This window comes from Podarcis erhardii (assembly GCF_964252035.2).
Source record: "Podarcis erhardii genome assembly, chromosome: 2".
In the NCBI taxonomy this organism is placed as follows: domain Eukaryota; kingdom Metazoa; phylum Chordata; class Lepidosauria; order Squamata; family Lacertidae; genus Podarcis; species Podarcis erhardii.
In genome coordinates this window covers 118,445,803-118,461,289 of record NC_138498.1, presented here as the reverse complement: position 1 = coordinate 118,461,289, position 15,487 = coordinate 118,445,803, and the positions used below count along the sequence as shown (strand labels likewise).

At 44.9% G+C, this 15,487-nt stretch overlaps 1 protein-coding gene across 9 annotated transcripts in view; it reads left to right on the top strand.

Annotated features, from left to right (window-relative positions):
• LOC309336514 (uncharacterized protein) overlaps positions 1–15,487 on the top strand; it is a 36,859-nt gene that overhangs the window by 4,617 nt on the left and 16,755 nt on the right. For 6 of the 9 annotated variants that reach the window (XM_081852380.1, XM_081852378.1, XM_081852379.1 and 3 more), the window contains exons 1-5: positions 1,269–1,605; positions 5,559–5,739; positions 8,823–9,015; positions 12,333–12,510; positions 14,575–15,005. In XM_081852380.1, the coding sequence (XP_081708506.1) occupies positions 5,669–5,739; positions 8,823–9,015; positions 12,333–12,510; positions 14,575–15,005 (873 nt within the window). In that variant the 5' untranslated portion in view covers positions 1,269–1,605; positions 5,559–5,668. Of the gene's footprint in view, positions 1–1,268; positions 1,606–4,998; positions 5,381–5,558; positions 5,740–8,822; positions 9,016–12,332; positions 12,511–14,574; positions 15,006–15,487 lie in introns of those variants that run through there. The other 3 variants (XM_081852373.1, XM_081852375.1, XM_081852374.1) reach the window with 3 other exon arrangements.

Below are 15,487 nucleotides of genomic sequence, written 5' to 3'. Positions count from 1 at the left end.
TGGCCGAGATGACTGGCAGAATCCGAGACCTGGGAGAAGAGAGGATTGAAGAAGATTGGAAGAAATTTAAGATGTATTTACAAAAACATTGTAACTTGGTTGAAAGTTAAGAAGGATGCTAGATTATAAAAAATTGGCCACCACTAAACTAGATTTGAATTCGACGATAAGTGAGATTAAAGAAAACATAAATTTTTTGGAGAATTGCTAGATTATATTTAAATGAGTGGATATAAGACCGTAAACAAGTTGATAATTTGCTTGGAAAAACCTTTTACGATGAAAATGGGAGCGGGAGACGTGAGGGAGTCCAAAGAATTGATGAAACCACGTTGCGTTGGAAGTAAGATTGTTTATTATTTGTGTATTTGTATTCAAAAACTTTAATAAATATTTATATAAAAAAACAAAAACAAAAGCATCAATTCTTCGGCGATCAGCCTTCTTTATGGTCCAGCTCTCACTTCCATACATCACTACTGGGAAAACCAGAGCTTTTACTATACGGACCTTTGTTGGCAAGGCTAGGTCTCTGCTTTTTAAGATGCTGTCTAGGTTTGTCGTCTAGTCTCACCCCCTGCAAAGCAGGAATCCCAGGAACAGCTGGCGGGGAAAACTTCCAGCCTGAAACAGCAGAGAGCTGCTGCCAGTCAGTGCAAACAACACGAAAGCTTATACAGTACCAGAACAAACTTAGTTGGTCTATAAGGTGCTACTAGACAAAATAAAAAATAAAAATAAATTTATTTATTTTTAATTTAACACTGAGCTGGATAAAGCAACTTCCTATTTCCCTCCGAGTGTTGAGCACAGGTTACTCCTGCGCAGGCCACGCACAGATGCAATCTAGGGTTAAACTGCAAGAAATTTTAAAAAGTGCCATTTATTATTTTGCACCAGCAAGCGCAAGGAACCCACAACACGCGCCTCTGCCTCCCCCCCCCCTTTTCATCTTCCACTTAGGCTGGCTCTTATTACACCAAGCGGGAAGCGGCGCTGAAATGGACTGCGCCATTTCAGGCTGCAGGGGGGGGGAGGTTTATTTTTTTAAAAAATATATATAAATAAAAACAAACCAGCTGCACTATGCAATGAGAAAGGTGCCACTGTAGGAGATTCCCCCCCCCAACGCCGTGCTGCTTTTCTGCTTGCAGCGGTTTTGAAACGACCTGCATATATCATTTCATTTAAAAGTTGGTATGTCCCGCTTTCTGGAGCGGAGCAGACCATTTCGCTACCCTGTTTGGGGGGAGGAGGAGTTGGGAGATAGAGAGAGGAAAAAGAAGGAAGAGACCAAGGCCTAAATCATTCCTGACTTCCTTTGAATAGTTTAAGCCAGCTCGAGGGGGAGGGGGAAAGGAGGCTTCCCCAGAAAGGAAGAAGAGGGGAGAGAGTTTCCTTGACCCAACCCGCGAACGTGTGAATGCGACTCCTGGTAGGCTGCAGTGTGTGCAAAAAAGCGCGCGGGGGGGGGGAAAGAGCGGAGGAGAATCTGGGCTTGGGCGGGTTTCCTTGCCAAAGGAGCTGAGTGCATCGGGAGGAGAAGCAAGGGAGTGCTGTTGTTTTCCTGCCCCTTCTTCCAGATGTGCCAGGGGGGCCCCGAAGGTGCGGAGCAGTGGGGTTACCTCTTGGCATTTCTGGGTGTCTTTGGAAGCGCGCGCGCGCTGCGAAACGTAGACTTATTAAAAAAGGCTGCATAGACTGAAGAGCCTCGTTGTCCGCAGAGGAGACTTCGCAGTCGCTTGCGAAGCCATTTTGTTGGCGAGGAAGGCAGAGCTTTGCCTAGCAGAGAAAACACATACACTGGATTTTGATTTTTATTTTTATTTTTATTTTTATTTTTATTTTTATTTTTATTTTTATTTTTATTTTTATTTTTATTTTTATTTTTATTTTTATTTTTATAACAGGGAGCTGTGATTTTGGTGGCAGGGGAGGGGTGTTTCTGTGTTTATTTTATTCTGTGTTTATTCTGTGTTCTGTGTTTCTGTGTTTCTTTTCTAACTCGCATTCTTATTTCCTAGGGAGAAATGTGTGGTTGTTGCTGGGTTGTTGTTGTTGTTGTTTTTAAATCACACATTTGTTGGTTTAGAAAAGATGCACGTGGGAAGGCAGCTTTCGCGAGGAGGGGAGCAAGCAAGTAGCTCAGTGGCTTTGGGGGCAGAAGGCCCCAGGTTCAGTATCCGGGTAGAGCCTGGAGCCCCCAGCCTCGAAACCTGGAGAGCTGCTGCCAGCCCATGTTGACTATATGGAGCTGTGCGCCCTGAGCTAGGTGGGCTCGGTGGGAGGGAGTCAACGCTCCTCCTGCTCAGAGTAAACCCACGAACATGCTTGACTTTAATTTCAGTGGGCCTGCTCTAGGCAAAACTGAAGTTGCAAGTGTCAGGCGGCTTTTTGTGTTGCAAAGGAAAGTATTTTTGTTACTGTCCTCAGTGTTACGGTGTTGTGGAAACATGGGTTGTGACGAGCCCTGGTGCACACAGACTCTTGCACCCTTTATTAGTCCAGCTGGGCCAGCTCGGTTGGTTAGAGCTTGGGGCTGGTGACGGCAACGTTGCAGGTTCGATCCCTGAATGGGGCAGCTGAATATTCCTGCATTGCAAGGGGGTCAGACTAGATGATGCTCAGGGTCCCTTCCAACTCTGTGAGTCTATGATCTCTGATTAGTCACATCAAAGAGGGAGTTTCCTTCCTCTACATAACTGTTAAAGCTGTAGGGGCCCTGGCCTCATTGGCATCCATTGCTCATAGTGTGGTTTTGTGCCAGCCTTGCAATTCAGTCCAGTGCGGTTACGCTCGTACCCGCTTACCTGGGAGTAAGTTCCATTGAGCTCTGTGAGGTACTGAGGCTTACTTCTGAGTAGGCTCATATATCAGCATGGTACTGTTGCTGCAGGTTGAGGGTCCCTGGGGGTGAAACACTGTCATGTATCCCATATTACTACTACTACTACTACTACTGTTTATTGCATTTATATCCTACTTTTTACTCCAAAGAGCTCAAGGGGGCATTATGGTTCCCCCCATTAATTTGATTTTGAATTGATTTTAGAGTGAATTAATTTTCGAATGCTGTGTTGCTTTTATTGTTGTTAGCTGCTCTGAGCCCAGCTTTGGCTGGGGAGGGCGGGATATAAATAAATTATTATTATTATTATTATTATTATTATTATTATTATTATTATTTTATTATTATTATTTATTTGATCCCCACAACAACCCTGCAAGGTAGCTTAGGCTGAGAGGCCGTCTCTGGCCCAAGAAACATCCACTAAAATAGCCTTGTCGCACTCTCTGTACAGCCCGCTGATATGCAAGCAGGATGCATATCGCCCAGCCAAGCAAAATGCAACAAGCACAGCAACATGCATCATTCTGGATTTTTATGTCTATAGCTCCAACTAGATCTCTGTTTGTCACTATTTTCTCTTGCTCTTTCCCCCAGTAAATTACACTCCCCACTTCACTTCTCGGACAGAAGTAAACCCACTGAACGAAACAGGGCTTAAACTTGGAATAAACATGCCCAAGATTGCATCTTACATTACCATCTCTGAGGGGGATCCCATTCAAACAGAGAGAGAGAGTCTCTGAGATGTCATAGCCATAAACGCCCAATTGCTTTTACAAAATTAAGACTTGATCTTATAGCCTCTGCCTTTCTGGATTGCCTTTGGAAATCACCTTTAAAGCTGCAAGGAATTTTCTTTGGATAAGTGTTTCTGTGTGTTCTGCAAGACAAGACACTGTTCATTACAACACCCACTGCCCCCTCTATAAAGATCCTCATGGAAAACATCTGTCTTGAGTTCAGCTGTGGGGGAAATGTTATTACGTCAACTGAGTTTGTGTGGTTTTTACTGCTGGCCAAGGAAAATAAGGCTACCTTATATTTGTGTTGGCTGCTGGGAAATTAAAAGCCAGATTTGCAGCTCAACTGTTGTCGTTTAGTCGTGTCCGACTCTTCGTGGCCCCCTGGACCAGAGCACGCCAGGCACTCCTGTCTTCCACTGCCTCCCGCAGTTTGGTCAAACTCATGCTGGTAGCTTCAAGAACACTGTCCAACCATCTCCTCCTCTGACGTCCCCTTCTCCTTGTGCCCTCCATCTTTCCCAACATCAGGGTCTTTTCCATAGAATCGTCTCTTCTCATGAGGTAGCCAAAGTATTGGAGCCTCAGCTTCAGGATCTGTCCTTTCAGTGAGCACTTGGGGCTGATTTCCTTCAGAATGGAGAGGTTTGATCTCCTTGCAGTCCATGGGACTCTCATGAGACTCCTATCAGTGCCTCCCCCCCCCCCCCGCTTTGTTCCAGCAGAACAAATAAAATGGTTACTGTTGAATCAACTCCCTTCCCCTAAGGGCTGTGGGACGTTAGACTGGCAATCTCCCTAAAGAAGGAATTGGTCAGCCTGCAGCCTAACAGTGTGGGGTAGTGGTTAGAGAGAATCAGGCTAGGAGACCCTGGTTCAACTCCCTGCTCATCCATGAAGCTCACTGGGTGTGACTTCGGCTCAGTCCAACCTACCTCACAAGGTTATTATGGGGTATAAATGTAGGCTTGCCATAAGTCTGGAATCTCCTGGACTTAATCCAGAATACTGCAGCCGCAAGCAGTGTCTGGGCGGAAGTCGGCAAAATGTCTGGTCAAATCCGGACATACAGTGGTGCCCCGCAAGACGAATGCCTCGCAAGACGAAAAACTCGCTAGACAAAAGAGTTTTCTGGTTTTTGAGTCGTTCCACAAGACGAATTTCCCTATGGGCTTGCTTCACAAGACGAAACGTCTTGCGAGTTCTTGCGAGTTTGTTTCCTTTTTCTTAAAGCTGCTAAGCCGCTAATAGCTGCTAAGCCGCTAAGCTGTTAATAGCCGCTAAGCCGCTAATAGCCGCTAAGCCGCTAATAGCTGTGCTTCGCAAGACGAAAAAACCGCAAGACGAAGAGACTCGCGGAACGGATTAATGTCGTCTTGCGAGGCACCACTGTATTGCAGCCCATGTGTCGGCAGTGACGTTCTTGCCTCAGAAATAGCTCAAAAACTTCCCATCTCTTTGCGATTTTGCTAAAAAAAACCCCTCAATGACTCCTCCTCTCCGGATTTGAAATATGGCAACCCTAATGAAATGGGAAGGGAGGGAACCATGTACACCACCCCGAGGTCGGTTTGCTCAGTTTTATTCCCTACCCCAAATAAAGCGCTGAGAAGTGAATATTTGCATTTCATGCCTCTTTTGTTTCCTCTTTTCCAAGGCATTAGCTGGAGATGTCCTCTCATTCTTTGCCCTTGAGATTCTCTCTAGAGGGTTAAATCCACCAAGTCCAGATTCCTAGAGGAATAACTGTCTAGGAACCAAAGATGTGAATGGTCAAAGTCCTAGACAGGCAAGACATTGACTAGTATACTACCATAGTGGCAGTATTCTCAGTGGAAAGAAGCCCAGCAATTGAGGGGTGTTGAGCACCAATTGAGGGGTGTTGAGCACCGTCCAGGACCCAGCGTGCTTCCGGAAAGGTGGGTGAGTGGAACAAACGTTCTGCTTTGCCTTTTTTTTTTTTTTAGGTTGGATCCAGCTCTTTTCACCTGTACACTCATAATGGCTGGAGTTAACACAGAGACATAAACGTCCATCTGCTCGTTGGGTCGACCTCAGAAGAAGCCCGCACGCAGACATGGCGAGCTGTTGCTCAGTGCCCAGATGCAACAACCGGCGTTGGCGTGGATCCCACGTCACGTTTCACAGGTAAGCTAGGCCACCTGGAAGGAATTGTGGAGGGTGGGGTGTGAATGATTGCAAAATCTCCTCCTGCCTTGCTCAAATATAGTGCAGTTCTGTGACACAATTCTGGGCACCACCATTTAAGAAGGATGTTTCATTATACACGGGTTGTACGATGACAATAAATATATTATTATTATTATTATTATTATTATTATTATTATTATTATTATTATTATTATTATTTTGACAAGCTGGAACGTGTGCAGAGGAGAGCAGCCAAGATGATATGGGGTCATTTACACCGAGTAAATTGGCAAAAATGTATAAATCCCAATCAAAATAAGTGTTGGAAATGTAAAGAGAAAGAAGGTTATTTTTATCATATGTAGTAAGATTAATGCTTACAGGGAAATGATATATAATGAATTGAAAAAGATGTTTAAAAGAGCCAGTGTGGTGTAGTGGTTAAGAGTGGTAGTCTCGTAATCTGGGGAACCGAGTTTGCGTCTCCGCTCCTCCACATGCAGCTGCTGGGTGACCTTGGGCCAGTCACACTTCTCTGAAGTCTCTCAGCCCCACTCACCCCACAGAGTGTTTGTTGTGGGGGAGGAAGGGAAAGGAGAATGTTAGCCGCTTTGAGACTCCTGAAGGGGAGTGAAAGGCGGGATATCAAATCCAAACTCCTTCCTTAAAATAACATTTGTAAAAAACCCCAGAAGCTTTCCTTTTGGGAATTGTAGAGACACAACTACCTAAACTGTATAGAAATTTTTGTATGTATGCGACTATAGCAGCAAGAATGTTACTCGCCTAAAAGTGGAAAGAAGAAGAAGTTCCAGCATGAGGAGAATAGATACAAAAACTTAAAGAATCGGCAGAATTAGCAAAACTTACTGGAAAAATAAGAAATCAAGACAACATCCATTTTATAAAGGAATGGAAATTGTTTATTCAGTGTTTGCAAATAAACTGTAAACAGATAAGAACATTGGCAGGATTATTGTAATAACCTGCAGTTTTAGAAGAGTATATATTTAAAGTAGATGAATAAATGAGCAAAATAAGTTAATTTGGTTATACGGAAAATATTAAAAATAAATTGAAAAGACCACAGAAAGAGGGGGAAGGAAGCCAAGGTTTGAAATGTTAAAATGATTGTAAAATTATTGAAATGTATAAAATTGAAAATCGTAAATAAAATAAAATTAAATGATCAAGGGTCTGGAAACCAAGCCTTACGAGGAGCGCTTGAAGGAGCTGGGTATGTTTAGCCTGGAAAAGAGGAGACTGAGAGGAGATGTGATAGCCATCTTCAAATATCTCCAGGGCTGCCACAAGGAAGATGGTGGAAGCTTGTTTTCTCCTACTCTGGAGGGTAGGACTCGAACCCATGACTTCAAGTTACAAGAAAGGAGATTCTAACTAAGCACCAGGAAGAACTTTCTGACAGTAAGAGCTGTTCAACAGTGGAACGGTCTCCCTTGGGGGCTTTTAAGCAGAGGTTGGACGGCCCTCTGTCATGGATGCTTTCGCTGAGATTCCTGCATTGCAGGGGGTTGGACTAGATGACCCTCGGGGTCCCTTTCCAACTCTACAGTTATATGATTCTATGACACCGTAAATAAGAAGAGCTTGGCTGCTGGATCAGGCCAGTGGCCCATCTAGTCCAGCACCCTGCTCTCACAGATGCCTCATTGAGAAGATCACAAGTGGGATCTGAACCCGACACCGCTCTCCCCTCCTGCAATTGCAGCAACTGGTACAGTGGTGCCCCGCAAGACGAACGCCTCGCAAGACGGAAAACCCACTAGACGAAAGGGTTTTCCGTTTTGGAGGTGCTTTGCAAAACGAATTTCTTATGGGCTTGCTTCGCAAGACGAAAATGTCTTGCGAGTTCCTGCGGTTTTTTTTCCTCCCCCCCTTTTTCTAAGCCGCTTATCTGCTTATCCGCTAAGCCGCTAAAAGCCGCTAAAAGCGCTAATCCGCTAAGCCGTCAATGGGCTTGCTTCGCAAGACGAAAAAACCGCTAGACGAAGAGAATCGTGGAACGGATTAATTTCGTCTTCCGAGGCACCACTGTATTCAGATGCAGTGGAGATGGAACATAGCCGTCAGGTTAATATAGGTCCTGTGTGAGTGTCTGGAGGCGGTTGGAGGATGGATGGCTGCTAACAGATTGAGGTTGAATCCTGACAAGACAGAAGTACTGTTTTGGGGGGACAGGAGGCGGGCAGGTGTGTAGGATTCCCTGGTCCTGAATGGGGTAACTGTGCCCCTGAAGGACCAGGAGCACAGCCTGCCAGTCATTCTGGACTCACAGCTGTCGATGGAGGCACAGGACAATTCTGTGTCCAGGGCAGGCTAAGACCCTACCTGCCCACGGACTGTCCTGCCAGAGTGGTGCATGCTCTGGTTATCTCTCGCTTGGACTACTGCAATGCGCTCTATGTGGGGCTACCTTTGAAGGCGAACTGGAAACTACAATTAATCCAGAATGCGGCAGCTAGACTGGTGACTGGGAGCGGCCACCAAGACCATATAACACCGGTCTTGAAAGACCTACACTGGCTCCCAGTATGTTTCCAAGCACAATTCAAAGTGTTGGTGCTGACCTTTAAAGCCCTAAACAGCCTCGGTCCTGTATACCTGAAGGAGTGTCTCCACCCCCATCATTCTGCCTGGACACTGAGGTCCAGCTCCGAGGGCCTTCTGGTGGTTCCCTCATTGCGAGACATGAGGTTACAGGGAACCAGGCAAAGGGCCTTCTCGGTAGTGGCGCCTGCCCTGTGGAACGCCCTCCCACCAGATGTCAAAGAGAAAAATAACTACCAAACTTTTAGAAGACATCTAAAGGCAGCCCTGTTTAGGGAAGCTTATAATGTTTAATAGGTTATTCTATTTTAGTGTTTTGTTGGAAGCCGCCCAGAGTGGCTGGGGGGATCCAGCCAGATGGGCGGGGTATAAATAATAAATTATTATTATTATTACTATTATTATTATTATTATTATTATTATTATTATTATTATTATTATTACAGTGTATGGCAATTTCCACGACTATGTGAATGCCCAACTCTTTAAAATTCAAAACAAAATTGTTTCAGGTTTCCTCTCACAAAGGAAGCCCAGTTGAAAAAGTGGCTCGTGAACATCGGACGTCAGAACTTCACTCCCTCGCACAACGACGTCGTGTGCTCAGAGCACTTTAGGAGGACGGATTTCTGGGGCAAAGTGGCTTCTGGGCGGCGGGAACTCAAACCCGGAGCAATCCCGACTGTCATTTGCCGACCGAAAAAGGTGAGGGGATTTATTATTATTTTTTTAGACAAAACAGAGGGTGTGCACACGCCGTACATTTAAACTACTGGGAAGTGTAGTTTGTTCAGGGGGTTGTAGGTCTGTGAGGGTAAACTACAGTTTCCAGGATTTTTTTATTATTTTTTTTAGAAAGTCGTGTACTGTACTTTAAATGTACTGTGTGCTCAAAGCCTGATGGTCAATGATCCTCAGGAATTACTTATCTGTGTTTTTATCTTGTATTTTTATCTTGTGAACAGCCCTCAGATCTTTGGCTAAATATAAATCTAATAAATAAAAATAATAGTAGAGAAAATCAAGGCTGGTATATAAATCTAATAAATAAAAATAACAATAATAAAAGCAGTCATTGTTATTTGATTTAATGTACCCTCTTAAAATATAGGAATGGGTTAAGGCAAATTCCTTCCTGTTATAAGAAAAACTGCTCCCTTTCCCTTATGGGGTATTCCAGAGCCCAACTCTATCAATAGGAGAAAACAGAGGCCATGCAGAGTACATTGAGAAGCCTAGTTTGAAGTTTATTCAAGGAACTTTTGCAAGAGGGTCCCCACTCCCCACACACAGGAGGGAGGAGAACCCAGAACAATGGTGTGCAAGCCTTTATATAAACTTTTGAAATTGCCCACCCTGTAGTCCAAGACCCCCCCCCAAAAAAAACCCCATCATACATAAATCACAGAAGGAGGCAGTCTACAGCAGAAGCCCTGCCTGCCAGGATACCTGATAATGGTCACTGATTGCTTTACCTTGGCAGCCTGGCCATTCTTTTGTCATGGTTAATACTTTAGCTCCTGAATCCAGGTCACAGGTTCACTCTATTCATACACAAACACGTCCTTAACACAGGATTTGTAAGCAAAAAGACAATGGGAAGGCTTTCCCCATTTGTCTCCTTTACTGCAGAGGAATATCTGAGGTCATAGGGAGAGTCAAAATGGCTTCAGGTTTGCTCTCCTGTGGTATTTCAGACACATGGTTCATATATTTAGATATGTGTGCCTTTATGAATATTTCTTCTATGTTTGAGACCTTCAGATTCTTATAACAACCGGAACAACTAACTCACTCTGAAACTCATCTACAGGTGGGACCTAACACCAAGGAATTTAGCACTAATACGCCCAGGAACCTCACCAAAATGCTGGAGAGGGTGCACCTCCACAGGCACATACCTCCACATGTGGTGCGAATGCCCCAAAATCCATCTATTTTGGACAATAGCCATACGAGAAATATGTAAAATAACTAAGCAAGTATTAGAAATCACCCCAGAACTGGCCCTACTAAACATCTTCCAAGATAATAATGCCTACTTACACCACAAAGAACTCATAACCCACATACTTTCAGCAGCCAGAAGCATCATAACTAGACACTGGAGAGACCTGTCAGCAGTAAGCATGGACCAGTGGTACCAAATAGTATGGGAAACAGCCCTACTAGAAAAATTAACCAATAAACTGAAACTGACACGGGGACAAATAGAAGAAGATGCCTTTATCCCCTTTATCACACACACAGCCGAACAAGACAATGACAAAAATCCACCAACAGCATACGAATCAATATGGCTAACCTGATTCAAAAACACCCACCCACCCCACTCATACACGAAAACAAAGTTCACCACAGGCAATCACAAGCAAACAACCACACCCTAGGCCAACCCCAATTTCTCTCACCACCAAAGGAACACCACCAAAGGACACTGACACAAAACCCCACAAAGACACTGACACAAAACCCCACACATACCTTAAGCAAATTAGAAACATCGCCTCCCGCCCCCCCCGCCTCGTCTTTCCCCCCTCCACCTCTTCCCCCCCTTTTCTTCCTAACGTAACCCTAACGTCTCAACAAATGAAACTGACCTATGAAAATGTAACTTGAAAAAAGAGACATTGCGCATACCTTTGTAAACCAAGAAAACTTTAATAAAAAACAACAACAACCGGAACAACTCTGTATTTTACTCCTCTGTCTTGGAACGTAAACATCGTTGTGGACTTAATAGTAATAGTAATAGTAATAGTAATAGTAATAGTAATAGTAATAATAGTAATAATAATAATATATTTATACCCTGCCCATCTGGCTGAGCCACTCTGGGCGGCTCCCAATCGAATGTTAAAAACAGTACGGCATTAAATATTAAAAACTTCCCTAAACAGGGCTGCCTTCAGATGTCTTTTAAAGATAGGATAGCTGCTTATTTCCTTCACATCTGAAGGGAGGGCATTCTACAGGGCAAATGCAGATCGCTCAGGACCGGTGTTATGTGGTCCCGGCGGCCGCTCCCAGTCCCCAGTCTAGCTGCCGCATTCTGGATTAATTGCAGTTTCCAGGTCACCTTCAATAATCCTTTAATAATGGCCTCGGAGCTCCTTTAAGTGCCCTGCTGCCAAATCAGGCCATTGGCCTACCTTGCCCCAGGCTGCCTACCCCTGAGGTAGCCATTGTGGTGACTTCCAGATTTTGTGGACTCCAACTCCCATGAGCCCCAGAAAGCACGGCCAATTGTCGGGAATGATGGGAGTTGCAGTCTACCACATCTGGACTACTTTTGGCCTATTTCAAGATTGAGGAAACTGTGCCCCCCCCCCCCGATATTGTTGAATTGCAGCATTCCTGGCTATTAACCCTGCTGGCTGGGACTGATGGTATCTGAAGGTATATACAGTGGTGCCCCGCAAGACGAACGCCTCGCAAGACGGAAAACCCGCTAGACGAAAGGGTTTTCCGTTTTGGAGGCGCTTCGCAAAACGAATTTCCCTATGGGCTTGCTTCGCAAGACGAAATGTGCGGGTTTTTCCCCCTTCCCCCCCCTTTTCCTAAGCCGCTAAGCCGCTTATCAGCTGATCCGCCGCTTCTCAGCTGATCCGCTAAAAGCCGCTAAACCGCTAATAGCGCTAATCCGCTAAGCTGTCAATGGCCGTGCTTCGCAAGACGAAAAAACCGCTATACGAAGAGCCTCACGGAAATGATTAATTTCGTCTTGCGTGGCACCACTGTACTTCATTAGCGATCATGAGGAGGAGGGGAAATAAAGATGTGTTCCTATCGGTCTGATGCTCTTTGGTTTGCTTTACGTTTACAAATGACAAACACAGAACGGCAGAAGACGATTTGCAACCAGGAAGTGTTGCAAATGGGCCTGGCTTTCTGAGACAGAGACTCTCACCAGGCCAAAAGCCAAGCTCTCTTCTCCCACAGCAAAAGCGGCTTCGGTTACTGTTGTTGTTGCATTTTAGGACTGCTTCCTAACTGCCCTTTGTTTCACTTTCCTTTTGCAGGGCTGTGGAAAGGGTCTTGCTAAAACGAGAAGGTGCCTTGTCCGGCGTAAACCGCCCGATCTGGAACCAAGCAGCCAAACTTTGGCAGTCGGAGAAAGCGATGTCGAAGCAGCAGCAGCAGCCTCCAAGAGCGACATTGTGATCCTGGAGCATTCGTACTCTGCACCAGCAAGCCCAGGTGAAGCCAGGCAGACGATGCCACAAAAGTTCATAATAAATGACAGGCCTCTGTAAAAGGTGCTCAACTTAGTGGTGCTAAGCAGAAGAATATTTTAATTATTTGGAGGGGGGAGAGAAGCGTTGAAAGCCCACCTCTTCCTGCAAAGACCCCTGTGTCCTCATAGCCTACAGAAACGAAACCAAACTACCGCAGAACCTCGGTTCCCGAACGCCTCTGTTGTCGTACGTTTTGGTTCTCGAACGCCGAAAACCCGGAAGTAAATGCTTCCATTTTCGAACATTTTTCGGAACCTGAATGTACAACACAGCTTCCGCTGGGTGCAAGAATGGGAAGCCGCGCCTCGGTTTTCGAACATTTTGGAAGCCAAACGGGCATCCGGAACGTATTTCGTTTGAGAACCGGGGTACCATTGTACGTGTAACTCAGCCTAGTATGGCGCCCTCTTGCTAGGGCTTCTGGGAGTTGTAGTCCACAGTGGCTGACAGGCACCAGGTTGAAGAAGGGTGACACAACAGTGGCCTAGTGAGAGTCTCGGGGGCCAGATAAAATGCCACGGGGGGCCACATTTGGCTCCCATCCCTGTGCAGTCCTCCAACCCTGTTCTGCATGGGTTTTATACCAGTGCTGTGTTGGTTTGTGTTGCTTTTATGCTATCTGAATACCATTTTGATAAGCATTTTGTTATTTATTTCTGGTGTCTTTTATAATTTCTTGTAAACTACTCAGAGGGAAGGGATACAGGTTCATTTCTCTGTGTTCTCCTTGCCTGAAATCAGAGTGGATTTCATTTAAATCAAATTGATTTAAATCACTATCATTAGTCAGTAAGACTTGATTTAAATCATTTTTTTACAGAAAGACTCATTCTTGCTGGTATAATCTTAATATTCACAACCAGATGAAGGTTTCATTTTTGGAATAATAAATTTTCAGAGAAGTTTTTACAGCTATATCAAAAATCACTGATTTGGTTATACAGTACATAGATATGAAATCATTGTGACATTTAATAAGTTAACTGTTTATATTTGGACAACTTTTCCGCTGTACTTTATTGGAAGGAGAAAAGCAACCGTTTCCTTAATAACAATTTAAACTATTTATTTAACTGAAACAATAACATTATAGCATATGTACCCATGTGTGTTAACTGATGTGGTTAAACAATTAAAAAAAACCTTAGACTGAGTTTTAGCACAAATGAAAAACTTAAAACAAATCCTTATTTCCTGATGAATAGCCTTTGGACTATAATGTAATTTAAACAGAAAACTATTTTTAAAAATATTTTTCCTCCAAAAGCATTTTATTTTAAAATTCCGATTTTTAAAAAATCAAATCAAATCAAATATTTTTGATTAAAAAAATATTGATTTTTACCCACCCTGCCTGAAATCTTTGACAGCTCCTGCCAGTCATTGTAGACAGAATACAGTGGTACCTCGGGTTACATACGCTTCAGGTTACAGACTCCGCTAACCCAGAAATATTACATTGGGTTAAGAACTTTGCTTCAGGATGAGAACAGAAATCGTGCTCCGGCGGTGCGGCAGCAGCGGGAGGCCCCATCAGCTAAAGTGGAGCTTCAGGTTAAGAACAAAACAAAACAAATTCCTTCCAGTAGCACCTTAAAGACCAACTAAGTCAGTTCTTGGTATGAGCTTTCGTGTGCATGCACACTTCTTCAGATACATTTCGTGCATGCACACGAAAGCTCATACCAAGAACTGACTTAGTTGGTCTTTAAGGTGCTACTGGAAGGAATTTGTTTTGTGTTGACTATGGCAGACCAACACGGCTACCTATCTGTAACAGGTTAAGAACAGTTTCAGGTTAAGTACAGACCTCTGGAACGAATTAAGTACTTAACCCGAGGTACCACTGTAGAACTTTATAGGCCAATGGTCTAGTCTTGTGCAAGGCTTTGTGTCGTGGATGGTCACGATAGAGGAAGGAATGGATGGATAATGTGTGGCTTTTGCTCTAGTATGGGAAACTGTCCTCTTGACTCGTCTCACGATCGGTTTTTATCTGGCATGCCCCCCGCCCTTTCCTCTCCAGCCTCTTCCACCTTGGATCTCCGGGTGGCGTCGATCCGGGAGAAAAGCAGCGCCGCAGACTCCGAGGCGAGGAAGAGCCCTCGGCTCCTCCAGGCGAGGATCAGGAGAGAATGCAGGGAGAGGTCGGGGCCAAACGTCCCGGAGGAGCCCATCGACAACTCGGACGCCCAGCGCCAGCACTTCCGCCAGTTCCGCTACGAGGAGGTCCAAGGGCCCCGAGAGCTTTGCAACCGGCTCTGGGACCTCTGCCACCAGTGGCTGAAGCCCGGGAAGCACACCAAACTGCAAATGCTGGAGCTGGTCATCCTGGAGCAGTTCCTGGCCATCCTGCCCCGGGAGATGCAGGATTACGTCAAGGAAGAGGGACCCACCGACTGTGACCACGCCGTGACGCTGGCGGAGGATTTTCTACAGAGTCAGCAAGAGGCAGAGGTGAGCCCCTTTTAGTCCAGCTGGTGATTCCAGTGGGCTTTGCTCAGATCCTCTGGCCTGGCAATTCTGGTCCCCGGTTGAGCCTTCAATGTGGCAGTTCCTCCTCGCCCCCATATCATGTTTATCAAGTCTCCAAAAATATTTCAACGCGTTTCTCAACATATACTTTTTTTTTTTAACATGCAGAGTTTCTTCACTTCCCACCTCTCCTTTCCTGATTTTGTTTTTCTTATTCTCCTTTTTATGAGCTGTTTTATAACACATATATTTTTATTGTCAAAACCCCACAACCGTTAAATGTTTCCACTGCTTATGCTTCAAATCCGGTCAGTAATTTCATATGTGGGTGATAATTTGATAGATTGTCCATCAGTGGTCAGGGACATGGGTGGAGCTGTGGGTTAAACCACAAAGCCTAGGACTTGCCAATCAGAAGGTCAGCGGTTCGAATCCCTGCGACGGGGTGAGCTCCCGTTGCTCGG